Source organism: Notamacropus eugenii, chromosome 1 (assembly GCF_028372415.1).
Source record: "Notamacropus eugenii isolate mMacEug1 chromosome 1, mMacEug1.pri_v2, whole genome shotgun sequence".
In the NCBI taxonomy this organism is placed as follows: domain Eukaryota; kingdom Metazoa; phylum Chordata; class Mammalia; order Diprotodontia; family Macropodidae; genus Notamacropus; species Notamacropus eugenii.
In genome coordinates, this window is record NC_092872.1 from 664926170 (window position 1) to 664946321 (window position 20152).

Genomic DNA, 20152 nt, shown 5'->3' on the forward strand with positions numbered 1-20152 from the left:
GTTTCCAGAAGAAGTTTGGTACCATTCAAAAAGCTTTGCAATTCCTTAAAGGCAATCCAACCTGTTCTCTTCCTTTTTAATCCTGAGTCCAATTCATTATCCATTCATACTGTTTGCCCAGATATACATATTGATGGTGGGCAGCTAGGTGTTGCAGTATAGAGCACCAGTGCAAGAGTCAGGAGGAGCCGAGTTCAAATTTCACCTCAGACATGACACTCACTAGCTGTGTGACCTTGGCCAAGTCACTTAACCCCAATTGCCTCATCCTGGGTCATCTCCAGTCATCCTGATGAATATCTGATCACTGGATTCAGATGGCTCTGGAGGAGAAGTGAGGCTGGTGACCTGCACAGCCCTCCCTCACTCAGAACAAAGTCAAGTGCAAGTCATGTCTTTATTTCTCTGATGGCATGGTCTTCTTCGGCAACAAAGGACAAACACACACACATATTGATGGCCAAGTTCTACAGACTGTTCATTCAATTGCATGTAATCATGTAGGCCAGGACCCCTTTTAACATTTTGTATGTTGGTATTTCATGGCCACAAAAACTTCAGATTCATTACATGTTTGATTTTTAATTAATTTTTGGTAGTTGCATGTTCAGAAACATTTTACTGCTGCCAAATTTTTTGCAATCTGATATGGGGTCTAGACCTATAATTTAAGAAGCGCTGATCTAGGCAATAGGCATTTTTCATCCACTTGGTCTTTACCTGGTGGATGATTAGAGCAAAATCTTTTAAGTGGTTACAGATCTCTTCCAGAAGGTTCTGCAGTGCTCTTTAGCTTAATGCAACTAGAAACAATGCCATCAGCAAATGGAAGTGTCTGGGCCACCCAACCATTCACAGGGAGTCCTTCTTGAATTTGGACTCTATCATGAATCATCACAGTGGTGAACACCCTTGGTGAACGTAAATCTCCCTGTTTTATGCCTCATCTGACATTTATTATCAGAAGATAGCTCAACACAGGTATAGCTTTCTTGCCATGTCTTTCAAAGAATCTTGAATGGTTCTGAAATGTGGAGGGGAGACACCTTGTTGGAAAAGAGGTTTTAAAACAGTGTTATGCTCTATTGAACTAAATGCTTTCTCATAATCATGAAATAAACACTATGATTCTATACTCTCTACATTGTTCCATCAGTTGTAAAATGGTGACGTTGTTCACTGTAGGATATCATTTGCAAAAGCCTGCCTGTTCTTCTCTAATATACTCATTGAAAATGCCCTCAATTCACTTGTGTACGGGTTTCATCCAAATATAATTTAGATGGGAAGGTAGGTTTATAAGTTGGTAGTTGTTGATGTTCTCTCAAATTGTCTTCTTTTGGTATGAAGAAGATTTGAGATTTTTTCAGCCAAGAAAGACCTTTAGTATCTTCCTCTCCTTCAAATACTTAGGAAATCAGTCTCTCAATTTTCTTGCAAATGTGGCTCCCCTTAGCTAGATTCCCTTTGTATCATGATGTAGGGGGTGTGGTGAGCATTTATAGTTCGGAAACTTGCAAATGCTTCAAGTCAAAGCTTGATTATTATTTTGTTAACTGGTTAGACTTAAGAAAGTAGTGTTGACATTAAGAATGCAGATTAAACATAGAAGTGCATTCTGTGTACATTTTTTTTTCCTGGTGAGCTCATTATTAAGTATTTACCAGCACATCTTTGATATAATGTCTCTATTGTCTTTGATAGTCAAAATAGTTTTCTATTTTAAAAAGAATCCTTGCAGATCTTTCCTTTTTTTCTTCTTCTTTTCGTTTTCCTTCGTAATAACAAATGTTTGTTGACTTCTTCCATTTCTCTCCTTAAATGTCCCTAGGCAACTTTAATTAGCTGGCTCTACTATTTTGCTCTATTGTAGTTAAATGCTTTCTAATAGTCAACAAAGACAGTGGAATTATCTATACATCTTAGTCAAATGTATCCCTATGAAGATATAATCTGTTGTAGAAAATCAATTTACAAAATCTTTTAAGGCTTTCTTAATACCAGGCTTCTCATAATGCAGTATAAGAGCATGTTATGTTCAATTTTTGGTTGCCATATTATACTCATGATTTATAGTGAGTTTACAATCTACTGAAAATCCCTAGATCTTTTTCAGATTTATTGTTATTTAGTCACACCTTGCCTATCTTATAAATTTATATTGTTTTTAAAAATGCAAGTACAAGACTTTTTATTTCTTCCTATTAGCTTAGTGTTATTAGAGTCAGTCCATCATTTTAGTCATTTAAAAAAATTTTATGGACCTTAACTCTGCCATTCAACATGTCAGTTGTCTCTCCTCACTTGATGACCATGCCATCTTTTATCCAATAACTGGCAAACATTTGAAATAGCACAAGGTCAAACATAGATTACCGTGGTGTCCCATTTAAGAACTTCTAATTTGACATGGAATGAACAATGACTACTATTCTTTGGATCAGGTCACTCAATCAATCCTGAATCCACCTAAGTGGTTGTATTGTCCATAATAATTGAAAGAGAGGCTTTTTTCCAATTGTTTCACTAAAATCTAGGTAAACTGTATAACAAAAACAACAACATGACTGTTCCCAAGGCAATAAGGTTAAATCAACAGGGTGGGGTCAGAGGCTCTTGGACCTCAAAAGCCAGCTATTGAATCCTATATATTCAACTTTATTTGACTATATATTTTCCAATCATTTCACAACATGCCTGTTGAAGTACTCCTGAAAACTAGCTCTTTACTAAAAAAGAATGACATCATCTAGACTGACAATGGAGACCAAGAAGCAGTTCCAAGTTGTTTATCTGGGTTTGAAGACTATATTACAAAGAAGGCTGGAAAGTGGCAATGAACTCCATATTCTTTCAGTTTGGAATGGTTCATCTCACATCACCAATGTCATATTTCTTATATTTCATGTGCAAGTTTTATAGAAAAGTCACCTCATTTCTTAAATACCACTTTAAAATAAGTTTAATATGATTGTACATGTATAGCCTGTATCAGACTGCTTGCTGTCTTGGGGAAGGGGAAGGAGAGGGGAGGGGAGAGAAGTAGAAAAAATTTGGAACTCAAAATTGTATAAAAGTGAATGTTGAAAACTATATTAACATGGAACTAAAAAAAATAAAATGTTATTAAGTGGGGGGAATGAAATAATGTTTATAAAGTACTTCATAAAGTATCTGGCCCATATTAGTTGCTTTAAAAAGTAATAGAGAAAAACATTAATAGTGTAGATTAAACTTCAATGTGTCTAAGAGTAAAAAAAATTAAATACTATTTTCAATACCTTAAATAGGCATTGGTTCAGATTAATTTGATGAAAAAACAAAAAGGTAACAGATAATTAGTGTTATCTAGCAAAAGATATTCACTGGAATATTCCTGGAAAGACCTGGTGACATACAAATGCAAGAAGCCTGGGGTTCCTTCAGAAGCATTCAAATTTTGAAGAGATTTTAAGGCAAATCCAATAATTCAGAAAGTCTGAGTATATGACTTTTTATTCTCTAAGTGGTTAGCCATCACTATATAAATTACTTCCTTGTTTGGCAGTTATCTTCAATAGCTTCTTGCTTATCATCTCCTAAGGTGAAATGCCTTGTACTTAGTAGGTATGCTATAGATACTGTATGAATGAATAACTGAACACATCTGATCAACAGCCTTCGTGTTTAAGATTGTAGATACACATTGGACGATGACATGGGGATAAAACGTGGTAGGGCATCTAGAATATTTTCAGTGAAGGGCAAGAAAGTTACTTTAGAAAAGGATTGTTATGAGAGAAAGGACCTGTGATGATACATGGAAGACGTGGGAAGTTGTGAGAAATGCTAATAGTTAAAGTATGAATCCTTCCCTATTTGAGTATAATACTAAAAAAAAATGTGCTCCAAGAGGAAGTTCATTCATTCTACGGTAGAAACAGTATTTCTTATGCTTATGTTTCTGGCATCACAACTTCACTTTCCTCTTGTACTTTTTCTCCATGGGCGGAGTTACAGGAGACATTTTGCCATTACAAAGCTCCTGTGTCAAAGCTTTGAAGTACTTCTTAATAGCAGAAACATTTGGCTCACATGTAGGCTTTGTAGCTATGGTAAATACCTCCTAGTAATTTGCAGCTGCTGTTATTTCACACCTCCAGTTTGGAGGAGGAATTCTGCAGATGTGTCGAGTCACTGAAAAAGAATACTACACTATATCTTACTTAGCTCTTTTGTAAAACGTTTCCTTTCATTCTTCTCCCATGGAGCTAATGCTTTCATCTTATCATCCTGGATATGGGTGGGAAAGCAGTGGTTATGAGGGTAAGGCAGACATTACAGCAACAGTAGGCAGCTTCCTCGTAGCTTCTTGAAGGTTAAGTAGTCAAGTATCGTCTTAATATAAGATCAGAGCACTTGAAGGCCTGATTCATCCATCTGTTTTCTGGACAAGTGCCCTAGGAGAGTCTGGACAAAATGCTTTCAGGGGGTAAGACAGAAAAACTGACCATGATTAATATGGGAGACGGGAGGAAAGTCATCATCATGGAAGGCCCTAGGAAGCACAATACATGTACACAGGTGTATACTGCCTTCTGTTTCAGAAGTGTGACTTTGAGGTTCAATAGCCACTGACTCCACCCTGTTAATTTAATCTTATTGCCTTGGGAACAGTCATGTTGTCATTATTGTTATGTAGTTTACTTAGACTTTAGTGAAACAGTTGGGGAAAAAAAGCTACCAAACGTGCTGAAGAACAGAAAAGTTCATATTTTGAGCATCTTAGATGTGATCTGGGTTGAGTCTCCACATTCCATTTCTTCTTTGTGTGATTTAATTATTTTATGCAGAAAATGCTCTTGCTCTCACTAAGTTAAACACTTGACATTTTTATCCCTTAAAATGTAACATTTTAGAAGTCTAGATATGTTTATTAATTAGTGATTATTAACACCCAGTAAACAACATTATGCCTTGTAAAAACACAATCTTTCTTCACAGCATGGAGCTGAAATCTATTATTCACTGATTCCATATGCTGAAATTCACTCAAATGGTCACAAATGACCTTAAGCATTAGATAAATGTAAATGAGGACAATGTGGAAAATGTGCTTTTGATTGATAACTAAAAGACCAGGTTTGAAATCATGACAAAAGATGAAGTCCCATACAAAAAAAAGTGTATGGTAATCTCCATTCTGTAGTCAGCACTGTCCTGTAAATGAAGGAAGTATATAGCTAAGGGTTGACCTTCCTTTTTTTCTCTAGACCAAGCTTAAGGCCACATGGATACATTATTGGTCTTTTTAAACCTTATATAGAATAATGAGAAATACTGTACATTCCAGTCAGCTTGCTCTAAGTATCATCACAGAGGAGACATTTTTAAAGTCACAGACTGTATTTACCCACTTATCAGCAAGAATCATTGCTACCTGCCATAGGTCTGATATTGTCAATCACTCTGAAGCACTATTGGCTGGCTATTCACTCATTTTCTACTGAAGAAAGAAAAGTATCCTAGACATAGAGGAAACTTAAAATATCAAATGATGGAAGAATCACATGTGGCCAAAAACTCAGCAAATGTTGGAAATAATGCCTGTGGCAAAATGCATAAATGGACATTTTGCATAAAACTAATCTATCTTGGACTCCATAACTGAATGTTTCTATGATCAGAGAAATAATGTACACAGATCTATTTTTCTCTCTCTCCTTTTGTGTGTTTATGTATATACATATACACATACCTACATACACATACACACATATATATAGATGCTGATCAAGGATGAATACCATTATTCATTCAGGTCAGAACTGACAGAATTTGAGAGAATTCTATGTTGTCTTCTTAAACATCATTCATTTCAAAAAATCATCCAACTGAATTTCCTTTCACTTGTATAATCTCAGACCACAAATAGTCCCCATCACAGTTCCATTCACTAATCCAAAACACTAAAAGCATCACAACACACTTGCAAAAACCCGAAATGTTTTCCCACTGAAAAATTCTTACCAACTTGATATGGCTTGAGTCTTAAACACACCTTTCTTCTGGTTCCTTGTGATGATATCATTCACATCTATAGGATACAGTTAAGAATAATCTGTAGAATACTGGTCAGTTATATAAGTAGCTATGGTTTCAGCAGTGTAGGTGCTCCCTTCACCAACATCGACTGCAACTTCTCACCTTGGTAAAGTTGTAACAATTAAAAAATTAATCACTTGGCCAGCTTTTCAGCGATAAGTCTCTCTACCCTTAGTTATTCTAGACTTAGGTTGATATTATACCATTAGGTTATTAATCAAAATTTGTATAAGTTGATAGAAAACATCAGAGCTTGTGAACCATTGGTAAAGCCTTTGAGAATCTAGGGTCACCTCCATGTCATAAGGAGAATGAAACTCTTTTCAGACTTTCGTAGATGATCTTCATGAGTTTCTTTGACTAAATAGTATTAACTGCTGTATGGCCAAGCCTCTTAGGTATATATACTTATACATAGACCCAGAAATATATACATGTATGTATGTATATTTGTAAAGACAAAAATTCAATGATCTAAATAAAAGGCAAATCTTCTGGTGTCTTCTCAGTGTTAACATGAGAATAATGAAGTAGAAACCAAGAGGCTGAATTACTGTTGACAGACATCTCTTGCTAATTACACGTGATTTTGGTCAAGTTTTCTTGGGCCTCAGATTTCTCATCTGTAAAATGAGAGGGTTATACTATTTGCTGCCTTTCCTAATATTCTTGGTTTTCAGGGAGCCAGGCCTAATTCCTCTAACTAGATAAAGCATTTCCTACATTTCAACACAGAGTAATAGTTGCCAGAGCAAGTTAGAACTCCAGTGAAGGATATTGTAGGCCTAATTTGATATAAATTCAGGAAACTAAAGCAAAAGAGGGCCTGAGTGATATTCCCTGAATGCCCAGAAAGGTAGGGCAGTGAAGAGAACTCAGATTACCTGAACTACTCTAAGTCTGTCACAATTGCCCAGCAAGAGGAGAGCCACAGGAATTTCACACCCATGTCTCTGCTTGAACCACTAGGCACGCTTTCTTGTCTGAATGAATGAGCAGGTACTGTGATAGCTTTTCTCCTTAGGAGTAGGTAGAGAAAAGTAATTAGGTCTCCTAATGAAGGGCTTTGTTGAGGTTTACAAAAGTGCTATAATGCAGACTTTTTTTTTCTCAGGGTGAACTTTCCTATATGCAAATTAAATACTGTTAAATTACATTCATTAAAAAAAATAAAAGAGACTAATTTGACTACTTGTTTTGATTAACTGAAATGACACAATCGGCCTACAGTTCTGTCTATTTTGGGAATGAAGTATTTCAGGAAAATCTTCTAAATTAAATGTCTTGCAGAAAGGGACAGCTAACATCTTTATTTTTCAAAAAAAGAAAATTACTGAAGAGTCAACTTATAACTGTTCCTGATCAACCTCCCCCACACTCAGACCACACCCTACTCAGAGTTTCCATGGAATTCAACAGCATGTTCCAATGTACAGCATACACCTGTAGAGCCCTATGAGTGCATGACTAATCTCCCAAGCAAAACATATTATTTTGTTACAAAATAGTCACAGTGAAGTTAAATTATATAACTCAGAAACCTATTAATATTTTTTAGTAAACATCTTAACACTACATATTCTTATACAATGTATAAATCCATCACTCTGGGAGTTCAAGCTACAGCAGGTATGTGAACATATATCATAAAAGCAAATTTCTTTTTTTAATAAAATTTTTCATAACAATGTTTAGCCTATGCTATTTTTAGGACTAGAGGGAATGTTTTTTGTGGTTTAGAAGTATTTTATTTCATGTGAATGCTAGTGAAAAAAAAAATGGTACAACTGTTTTAAAACATTGCCTGAATGGATACATTCTTTTCCCCACCCCTGCCCCACTTAGGTAAATTAGCACAAATTTTGAGGTAGCTCTTAGTGAGTCAATATCAATAATTGGTTCTTATTCTCCTTAGTTTATAAAAGAAATGGTCTCAGATGAGCACAAAATCACAGAATTTCCACAGTCCAATCCAAGAATTTCCAACCTTATGGGTTATTTCGTCAAGCCCAACCCACATCGGAATAAAAATTCCCTCTACAACAAAGCCAGCATATGACCAGATACCTTTTGATGGAGCCTACAACCTTCAGCAGCCACTCTGCTCCATAGGTTTAACTGTTAGGAATCTTCCCCTGATAACCAGCCTGCATTTGTATCTGTAACTTCTACCCTTTGCTCCTAAATTCTGTCTTCTGGGGACAAGCCAGGCAAGTCTGACCCCTCTTCCACACTTCAATCTTTCCAATTTGAAGATAGATATGTTCTTGCTAAGGCTTCTCTCCTCCCAGTTCCTTCACTTGATCCAGATGGCATGAACACAAGGTCCTTTTACCACTGTGTGGCTTTGCTCTCTGGAGAGTCTTCAGCTTGTCAATACAATCAATGTCCTTTCTATAATGCAGCATCCAGAATAAAACACAATATTGTCAATGGGACCAGGCTAGAACATCAGCTCTTTCTCTAATGCTGGACTTTACACCTCTCAGAGCATACACACATATATGTAGATTTCTTGGTCTCTCCTTGATTTAAGAAAATCACAGTCAATGTAAAAAAAAAAACTAATTCATGCATCTAAAGAAAAAAAGGTCATGTTCTGATTCAAATACTAACAAAAATACTCAAAATATTAAGAAAATTCTTTGTCATACTCAGTGACCTTACACATACTTATAAGTATGTAGTCACTTTGTCTAGCTCTTATTTCTATATGTTACCCTCTCTTACATCATGGGGGTTTTTGGTCTATGTATATGCAATAGCATATACATAGACACATGCATACATACATACCTACATCATATATGTGTATGTGTATACATCTACGTATATACATATATTTATGTATATACATGTTATATATATGTACATATGTTTATGTGTGTGGAAATGAGTATACACACACATATACGCCATTGCGCCTATCATTGCCACAGTTATCTCTGAATGAGCTTGTAGCCAACAATAATAGTATTGACGATGACAATAATCTTGGCTGATATTTATATAACACTTACTATGGGTCAGGACATTCTGCGAAGTATGTTGCAATTATTATGTCATTTGATCCTTACAACAGTCCTTGGAGGTAGGTGCTGTTATTCTTATCATTTTCTAGATGAAGAAACTGAGTTCTTTCTCTCCTAAATCTGTTTAACCCTGCCTGCCCCATCCTGTGTTTATAAGGTTCATGTCTTTGAGCCACATTTGTCACTATTAAATTCATTTTATTAGTTTTGGGTTAGCATCTTACATGGTCAAGGTATTTGGGGATCCTGAACCTACTAAATGTAATAACTGTTCATATTTACATAGCTCTTAAAAGGATGCAAAATAATGTGTGTATACATTATCTCATTTGTTGTACAATGTGTTAGTTATCACAATACTGTCTCATTTGCAAATTTGATGAGCATGGCTAACATATTGGGAATAATGTATAATGCCAGGGGCCAAATATTGTCTACTAAACTTAAACCTGGGCTTTTGAAGGATTCATAGAACCATATGATTTTGAGTTTTAAGGGACTTTAGAGATAATTTATTCTAAACTTCCCATTTAACAGATAAGGAAACTAAAGTCACAGAAATTAAGTAGCAAGGACACATAGTTAATAAGTAGCAGAATCAGATTTTGAATCCAAGTCCCCTTGACTCCAAATCCAGGTTTTTTTCTACTATATTGTAGGTTAGGCGGAGGGCTTAAGGTGATTTTCAATTGACTGAATATCACACAATCACCTCTGATCCCTCTTGTCCAGGTAATATGGAATTCTAGGGTTACAGAATATATGCTTAAGGCTAAAGGAAACAGACATTCTATCTTTAGATGCTCCTCTTGAATAAAACACCTGATAGAGACAAGCCCACAATATAGGAATCCAATTTTAATTTTGTCTCTAGTGATTCTTCCTTCAAAACATTTCTTTTTCCAAGTAATGATAGCAATGTAAATATAAATTTTTGTAAGTTCATTTTAAAGCATCTATTAAGATTAAATACATGTAAGACAGCATTTCTAGATCCTCAAGTCAATGTTTGATACATTAATGTACAGTTTTATACATTTTAACATTTAGTCACTCTGATTTAACTAAAATATGATTCCACTTTCATAATTAATAATCACACAGAAATAATTTCATAATGTAATAATTTCTTGAGTTGTTATTTTCAAAAAAAGACAAAATTATCTAACTGAGACAATAACATTTCATTCATTTCCATCTAAAGATTAAATGATTAGTCTGCTTTGGAACAATTTAATATTTTAATTCTGGGAGATATTTTTTTGTGTGTTTATTGTTGAATTGAAAAAACAGAGATGGATCATTGCTTCACCAACTCTGTATCCCTGCTCCTAGACAAATAAAAGAAGTTTTATGGTGACATTTTCCCTACATACTTTATAACCATACAACCTCCTTGAGGACAGGGGCTGTATTTTGCATCTCTTTGTATTGCAATGCCTGTCAGATTACCCGTTATACACAAGTATACATAGTATGCACTTATTTGGTTTTTAAAAGTTGAATTTCCTAATTTACTTTGAAATATCTTTTAAGTTAATTACTAGGGATATTTCCCCCTTTTGCTTATCATTGGGTCTAACCAAATTGCAAAGACGTGTTCCAGAAAAATATGCTGTTAAGGATATTTCTGCTAAATCTAGCCTATCCTCCCATTGTCTTCTGTTAGAGAATTAAAGACTTTTTTTCAGTGAAACATGTTGGTCCCTCTTTGATTTAATAAAATCACAACTAATGTGAAACATCATACATCTAAAGAAAAAAGATCATACTCTGATAAAACAATGACAACAATATTCAAAATGTTAAGAAAATGCTTTGTTATAGTCAATGATCATACCACTTCGCCTAGACCTCTTCTTTTCATGTTACCCTCCCTTATTCACATATCTTTTGTATCTGTGGCTTCCCTCCTCATTAAATTAAAAGCTCTTCAAGAGCAAGGTCTCAATACTGCCTCTTAATCTGTCTCCCATGCCAAGCAAATCAAATTTCCCATAGAAAGTCTTCAATGGATGCTGGTGGAATTCAATGACCTGCAGTTGAACAAACTGATGATGATGAACTATTGAACCCTGAACTTAATAGTTCACTAATAGAACTAATAACTAGAGATTAGGGATGTTTAGCATGGATAGGAGAAGGCTTGGGAGGACACAGTCATGGTCTTCAAATGACAGAAAGGCTGACATAAAGAAGCAGATTTGTTTTATAAATAAGCAAATTTTGGCTTGTTATTAAGAAATACTCTTTAAATTAGAAATGTCCAACATAGAATGTGTTACTTCACAGAAGGGTCAGATTCTCATGCCCACAATGCTCAAGAAGAGGTGGAATGATCATGTGCCTTTGGTATTGTAGAAGGGTGGGATGTTGGATGCTATGGCCTTTGAGGTCCCAGATCTAAGATTCCATGATTCTAAAAGCTAGGTGGTGCAGTAGATAGAGCACTGGCCCTGGAATCTGAGACCTGAGTTCAAATCTAGCCTCAGACACAATATTTACTAGCTGTGTAAATGTACTAGATATGTACTAGCTGACCCAGGACAAGTCACTTAGCCCCATCACTTTGCCAATGAAGAAGAAGAAGAAGGAGAAGGAGATGGAGAAGGAAAAGGAGAAGAAACTACAGGTGAAGAAATTGCTCAAAATGAAAAAATACCACACAATGTCAGAAACTCTGGTGTCTGCCTTACACACCGTTCCTACCACAGAGATGAAAATCTCTAATGCTTTAGCAGTTGTTCATCAGCATCAATGCAACTGCTCTTCCTAAGCACTGTGCACATTAATAATTGTTTATTGAATTGGTGAATGTGTACACTTCTGTTTCTTGAACTTCCTGGCTCCTCTTTAGACATTTTTTCCTACATATTCTCTTCTGCTAGAACAAATCTGTTGGGTCATGTAGTTGCATTACAACTGGCTAATGGCCAACAAAATGGCCAAAGAATAGACTGTGTGATAACTGATTTAACTGAATGATTTTTTTCAGGTGATGATCATAAGATTTAGGGCTGGCTAAATATCATCTGGTTCAAATCCTCATTATATAGATGAGAAAAGAGAATCAGAGAGAGATTGTGACTTGTGTAAGGTCACATAAATAGTAATTATCTGACCTGGGATTAGAATCTAGGTCCTCCACCTCCAAACTTAGCACTCTTCCTATCACACTTTATTACATTTTGCAGAGTATTCATCACTGTCAGTCATTAGCCAGTGGTTAGCACTTATTCATTCAACAAATATTTATTGATTACATACTATATATATAAGGCATATCAAGTTCATCTGTGATACATTTAATAGAAAGACAATTATTTTAGCTGGTAGTAACATCATGGAAATGGACTGAGCAGAAAGTGATGATCCCAGACTCTGGAAGAACCAGAAGTTCTTGCAGATACCATGAATCTATAAAAAAATTCATTAATCCTTTAAATTCAGCATTAAGTTAAGCTAAATGATGTTAGTTGAGTGATACTAGAATTTAAGTCCAGGCACTGTCTCCTATAAAGATAGATGAAATATGCTGATTCTTATAGACCACATGATTCAATATCTAGAAGTTATACAAATTAATGAATGCTTGGATCAGGATCAATCTACAAGTGCGAAACTAAGGAATATGGTATGTCATTTGGATAATACACTTGGTTTTGTCCAATCTCAGGGTGATCCCTGGCCCTGGAGCTAGCATTCCAGGGCTGATGCTCATAGTCATGGAGGGCTCAGTCATTCTAGGCACTATTATACTAGGTACTCTTCTGTTACTCTTTCTCAAAAATGTTCAATGGCCCCCAATCACTTATAGAAAAAATATCTCTAGCCTCTAATTCATGAAAGTCAGGACAGTAGAGGAAAAATGCTAGTGATTTTTCAGCCACTGCTTGGCTTCTCTCATTTATATGCTACCAAGGATTCTATTCAACAAACATTTGCTAGATGCTGATAGCATGTAAAACAGTGCCCTAGATACTAAGGATATAAAGACAGAAATAAAAGTCCCTGTCCTCAAGGAGCTTAAAATCTTCTGAAGGAAGGGGAAAGGAAAGAACACTTATCTAGCACCTGTTATGTAACCAACACTGTGCTAAGCTCTAAATAAATATTATCTCATTTAATCCTCACAACAACCCTGTGAAATAGGTGCTATTGTTATCCTCATTTTACACTCAAGAAAAATGAGGCAAACAGAAATTAAGTGGCTTGCTTGGGGTCACAGAGCCAGTAAGTGCTTGAGATTGGATTTTAATTCAGCTTTTCCTGACTCCAGGCCCAGCACTCTATTCACTGAGTCACCTAAATGCCAATATAGTGGACACACAAATAAATAAAGATAGATAGATATTAAGTACATAAAAATGAGAAAGAGAGAGATGAGAGGAGAGAGAGAGAGGAGGGGGGGAGGGAGGAAAGGAGGGAGGGAGGGAGGGGGGGAGAGAGGCAGAGGGAGAGGGAGAGGGAGAGGGAGAAGGAGAGAGAGAGAGAGAGAGAGAGAGAGAGAGAGAGAGAGAGAGAGAGAGAGAGAGAGAGAGAGAGAGAGAACTAACAATTGGGGTAGATCAAGAAAGGTCTTGTATAGGTGGTGATACCTAAGTAATACAAACATTTATTGAGCACCTAGTAAGTAGTTGGTACTAAGCTAGGAACAGGTGCTTGGTTTTCTCTTTATTTTGAGATGTTAGGATTCCATTCATATGGTCACTCTTCCGACCTATTCAGATTTTAATTCCTTCATGCCTTAGAAGAGAGCTTAATAATCTTCTGTGCCCCTTCCCCCTCACCCAAAAACATCATTGGTGATCCATCTCCAAGACACTTGGTGGGGCCCATATTTAAAAACTTAACAGCTTGTGTTCCACTGGCAGTGTCTTTGAGAGCCTAGGTATACCTAAACAAAGTACTGACAGAGGACTTTAGCTATAGTAAGATTGCAAATCCAAAGTTGAGGGAGTGTTATAATAAATTGAGAATTAAGTTCCAAAGGGAGAAGATGGTGTAGACAATTATCATTATCATCATCAGGTGTCAGCAAGACTGATTCAAGTCCTAACTCTGACACACACCATCTATGTGACCCTGAGAAAGTCACTTAATCTCTCAGCTGTTTAGATCACTCCTAAAATTATCAGTTACTGAGGTGATAATTTTCCTTGGTGGATGGAGTTTCCTTATCTAGGGCTTTTGTCAATGAAACTGCAGGTCTTGTTGGCATCCCTATCCCAATCTTATTTCTGTAGATGTGATATCCTCCTGTCCCCATCCCAACCCCACTAGAACAGAAACACCTTGAGGGTCATGACTGTTTTGATTTTATCTTTGTATCCATAGCAACAAGCACAGTGCCTTGCACATAGTAGCAACAATGAATGTTTGCTGAATATATTGGTGAATTTAGTTGAATTATTTCTAGTTTACAGATAATAATTATGTAGTTCTGGGATTAGTTTTGGTATGGTTCACTTCTCATTTCTGTTCATATGGATCCCTGCTCTATATAATCTAGCCTTAGTCTCTCTCCTGAGTGCCAATACCACATCATCAAACTGCCTATTGGACATTTTAACTGGATGTCTCTTAGACATGTAAAACCTACCATGTTTAAGTCAGAATTCATTATTCTTTTTTTCCCAAAGCCTTCTCTATTTTAAATATGCCCATTACTGTTGAGGACAGCAACTTTATATGTCATTCTTAACTCCTCATTTCATCCCATATATCCAATCTATTACCAAATTTTGTCATTTCCAACGTTACAATATTTCTCTTACATCCCCTGCATTTCCAACTTTACAATATTTCTCTTACATCCCCTGCCACCACCATGGTTCAGACCCTCATTACCTCTTGCCCAGGCTACTGAAATAACCTTCTGATTGGTCTCTGTGCCTCAGGTCTTTCTCAATTCCGATTTATCTTCCTCTCAGCCACCAAAGAGATTTTCCTAAATCATACATGTGACCATATCATACCCCTCCTCAGTAAACTCCAGTGGCTCCCTGTAATCACCAAAATCAAATGCAAAATCCTTTGATTAGTATTTTAATTCCTTCACAAACTGGTCCCTTCCCAACTTCCTAGTTTTCTTAGACTTTACTCCTCTCCATGCACTCTGCCTGCCATTCAGCTACAGTGGGTCATACCTCATTATGCCATCTCCCTTTTCTGTGCCTTTGAATTGATCATCCTCATTCCTGGAATGTTTTCCTTCTTTACCTCTACCTCTTAGCTTCTCTCGCTTCCCTCAAGACTCATCTCACATGCCATTTTTCTGGCTCTTTCCTGCTCTTCTCAGTTGCTAGCATCTTCCCTTTAAGATTCTTTTACTTCTATATATATTATATGTATCAATTTAATTTCACATTGTCTCCCCATTAGAATGTAAAGTCTTTGGGGGTAGGGACTATTTTTGCCTTTCTTTGTATTTCCAACACAGTCCCCAGCACATAGTAAGTGTTTGCCAATTGACTGACTGATTATAGTGCAGCTATCCAGAATAAAGGCTTGGGGAAACAGGAAAAACTGACCTGCTCGCTTTCAGAAAACATTTAGGCTTTTAAATACACCCTCAATCCCAAACCAAATACCTTGAGGCATGTATGACTACATATTAAAGAATCATAGAATTTTGAACTAGGAAGGACATTTTCCAAGATAAACGTTTTTAATTTGAGGCTCAATGTAGAGAGATTTGGAAGAAATGCTGGCAATATTTTTATTCTAATAAAAAAGGGGGACCTCCTAAATGGCTACAATCCAGAGATTCAAAACTAAATGACCACTCATCACCTTCTATGTAAAAGGCAGATATGAAAATGGGAAAAAAGGGGGACAAATGTCACAAACGGTGTTCCAAATAAAGACAGAGCTCGGACCTCATAAGCTTAAGAGAGAGGGAAATCAGACCCGGTTGCACTCATTAAACAGAGAAAACAACAACAACAAAAATAATTTTTATAATGATGATAATAATACACAGGCAGATACTCAGATGCAGTGCACTCTTGCCAGGTTGATTTTCAATTACATTTCACTGATGTATTCATTTGTTTCTTAATGTGCTCATCTTGCCCATTAAGAATAATTAGCAGCTTTGCTTAGAGATTTCCTGGCTCCTGGCAGTGTTTCCACATTTTTTGTTGACATTCATTTTTACTTTTGTAGAAAGTAATTTTTGGATAGTATACCATAACTGGTACATGATGTAAGCTTTCCAAATTTTATAGGGAAAGTGTAAACAGTAATTTTAAGGAGAGTTTCAGTCATAGAACATTAATAATATGCATAATTTAAGGTGTTACTGATTCCTACAAAAGGTGGGCAGAGGACTAGAAAACAGTATTTCATTCATATTAATTTCATTCATTAAAACAGATTATGATAAATGCCAGCTAACCATAAACTCTGTTAGTAAAGTAACATTAGTATTAAAAGCTGGCAAGAAATCATTGTTAGTTTTGACGGTTTTATATCTGCTTTTTTATACTTAAGAACAAGAAAATCAGGTCTAGTTCTTATAAGAAAGGGTATGTTAATAGGGAAAAACCACAAGATAAAAATAAGTACATCAGGAGAAACTGGAAGACAGTAAAATAAAACACAATACCCATTTTGGCATATGTTCTTGAAAGGGCTCTCTCTATCTACATTATAAAGTTTTTTTGCCTCTTGCCCTACGGCCCCCCGCTATATTAAACCCATTGTAAAACCCAGCACAATAAAGTGCTCTGAATGCTGAGCTTCTGAAGACCAAATGTTAAAAATCCATTTTCTTGGGAGGGGGCTGCACCAATCATTTCTTTGAAAGGCCAGCAGAGTGAATGCAGAATCTGAGATTTACTCTGATTTCAAGACCTGGGATGGTAGCTTCAAAATGGAACCTATAAAGCATAGGTGTATTAATTAAATGACATTAACATTTTTACCCTTTGGGGGGAAGCTTTGTGGCTTACTTCAATGAGAGGGTATTTTCAATACATTTGAATTTACATTCTGACTACAGATATTTTCCTCAGTTTGGTAAAAGTTCAAATTGGTTTGTAAGTCTGTTAAAAGAGGTAGCTGCCACCTTGCAAATTGCACTTGTTACAGACGCCTGAAAGTTTTTGTGGTTAAAAGATCTCTCTTCTTGACTAATAATACCTCCTCCCCACCCCAGTTTTCCTCAAACCATTAAACTGAGCTGAATGAGAATACCTGATCCCTTTTTTATCCCTGGTTTTCCACTGACATGTTAAGGAATAAAATTATGCTATAATATAAAATTCAGTTATATTATAACAGCATCAGCTTATCCTAAATTTTATGTTTTGGAAAAATTTTCAATTAGTCCCTCTAGATCATGATATGAGCCTGCATTTTAAAGAAGAGAGGCCGAGATTTGATTGGTCATGTTTTCCTCTCTGATTTTTTTAAGTCTGCCAGACAATTAGCTGGGTGGGGCTCTCCCAACTGGACATGTAGAGCTAAATATTATTAGCTGATGTTCTTGTGCCACCCTTCTTCAGTGTGAGCAGCCTGACAGAACTGCTGCAAATTCCTTGGAAAGAGAAATAATAATTGATAGTCAAGCTCCCAAAATGGAAATCCAAAGCACACACAAGGCCATTTCAAATACAATTCAAAAAAAAAAAATCAAAACCCTTCTCACATCTCAGTGGCCTAAGAATTAAACAAACTGCCTGTCTTTATGGGATGTAAATGTTACACAAACTGAAAAATCCAAAGCAAACATATCTTCTCTTTTTCCTCTCGATTTCTAATGGCCATTAACCTTCCCTGAACAAACCAGTTCTATGGTTGCGGTGGCCACAAATTATGCTTGCTTTCTTAAAGTACAGTTCAATTTTCACGAACTCTGTGTACATATTAGTAAAGTATAATCTAATATAATAGGGTATGCACTGTAATAACCTATTAGAAAAAAGGGTGATAGGTTTTCATAATCCTAAATAAAAGGCAATAATGGAAAACTGATAGCCATTTTAAGTGGAAGGATGTAGATAACTTCAAAGCAATTATACTGCTAACAGCATTATAGGGGAGTAACAATATTATAGCATAATAATATAAAAGATTAATACCTGAAAGAAAACTGGAAGTAAATTTTCCTAGTCTCACCCAGAGTAAAAAATACTAAATGAATGAATAATTTCATATAATGGCAGATTTTCTCCAAAGGATTTCACTGGAAAAAAAAGAAAGAATATCTGAAAAGTAACAACCAAATTTTATATATTCTTCTGTTGCCCATAAATATGCATCCCTTTGATAAGAAGTGATGTGAAGAATATTTCAATAGGAAAACAATGTACTTTTGTTCACTGAATTCCATATATTTCTACTTTTTTAATTACTTATGAGGGGAAACTTTTTTTTTTAAACATATATACCCCATGCTGTCTTTCTTTCTATCAATTGTTCCTCAGTCAGGAAAAAGGAATGAGCACAACAAACCCCGTTTTCTATCTGAATAAGGATACTTTTGATGGCCTTTTCATTCCCATCAGTTAACAGAACTTCTTTGACATCTGCAGAAATAGCAACCTGAAAAAAAAAGGAGCACAGCAAACAATGAGCAAATATGCTTGTCTGTGTGGAAGGGAAGACGAGTGACAAGCCTTCAGTATCATGCTTCCTCACCTATTTCTCTGTAACAATCTTCAATCTTTTTTCATTTTATGTCTGCATTATTTTAATCATTCAATCAAATCAGTCAATACTTTTATCATTCCATTTGCGGGAGCCTCTATCTTGCTATCATTCTGTTCAGTAATTGCATTGTGACAGCGGATGATGGTATTCTGAGAGGCTTTCATTTGCGGGCTTCTGTTTATCTAGTAGAGCCATCATACGAGGCTGTCACTCTGCCTTTCACTCGGCTTCTGTCTGACTGCCTGATGCCCTTCATATAACTTTGCATTGCAGGCAGATGGCTTTGTAAGGGTAATTTTTTTGTGAGCTTTGACATGCTCACACATTGGGCTGTAACCTCGACACATTGTATGAGAGCGACAGGTTTGTCAAATGCCAATCAGTGTAACAATATGCTTTTATTTGTAGAGACATAAAAACTTGTCTAATGCACTGTGCTGCTACATAATATCTCCTGAATACATGACTCAGAACCCAGAGAATGGTGAACGACGTTCCTGAATGGCCAATCTAATTCAAAAGAATCTAATTACTGAGAGCTCTGGATCATGTTTGTTGGTGTAATAATGCAGGCAAAACATTAGCAGCTATATCATGGTGCTCCAACTGTGATTCGCCAGGCTATTCCTGTATCTTAGCAAATGGGACTATAATCTGAAAAAAAAAAATGCTTTAGCTATGGCAATGAAAGACCGTGCGTGGCCTGGAATGTCACAACAAGAGATATTGACTACACGGAGGTAAAATGTTTCTGCTCATCGAGGCAACCATAAAATCAATATGATCCGAAAGCAAGTCAATCTAGAAGGTCTCTCAAGACGCGGCAGCTTGACCGCAGCTGATGCTGTTGACGGTTCCCTGACCCAGCAGTTGGAGGCACTGGAACATTTTCTCTTTTGTTCCTCTCTCTGAATGGGATTGGAATTGAGAAAAGACCTACCATGAGCCCAGCCAAGCATGTCATGCCACCCCCTAGCTCACACACAGCAAGGTCCCTGAAAGAGAGAAAAGAAATGGTAGAACCCATACAAATTAGATGAAAATGGCCAGAGAGACATATATGTTACAAGAACAAATTGCCATCTGCAGTAAGAACGGCACTACCAGGAAGTTGGAGAGACATGACTAGGCTACCTCATGTCGTTTTGCGTTTTAAAAATAATTATGAAATAGAAAAGTCACAAAGCAGGCAAATCAGTGGGGGTTCCCTCATTAGTGTTCACTGCAACATTACCACCGCTGAGCTGAAAAATCTGAGAAGGTTCCCTTTTTTCCCTTGTCAATGGCGCTGTCTTTTAGAACTAAACTGGCTAGAGTAGCGAAAGATAATTGTCAGGAAAGGATAACACTGTTAATCCACATTCATTCCTTCAAAA

At 36.3% G+C, this 20152-nt stretch overlaps 1 protein-coding gene across 3 annotated transcripts in view; it reads right to left on the reverse strand.

Moving 5' to 3' along the window:
* Positions 1-20152, reverse strand: part of CAMKMT (calmodulin-lysine N-methyltransferase) — a 530058-nt gene that overhangs the window by 50831 nt on the left and 459075 nt on the right. For 2 of the 3 annotated variants that reach the window (XM_072635725.1, XM_072635724.1), the window contains exons 5-7: positions 19717-19771; positions 18605-18668; positions 6010-6076 (exon numbers count right to left, since the gene is read on the reverse strand). The exons of the other annotated variant lie outside the window; for it this stretch is intronic. In XM_072635725.1, the coding sequence (XP_072491826.1) occupies positions 6010-6076; positions 18605-18668; positions 19717-19771 (186 nt within the window). The remainder of the gene's footprint in view (positions 1-6009; positions 6077-18604; positions 18669-19716; positions 19772-20152) is intronic. 3 annotated transcript variants of the gene reach the window in all.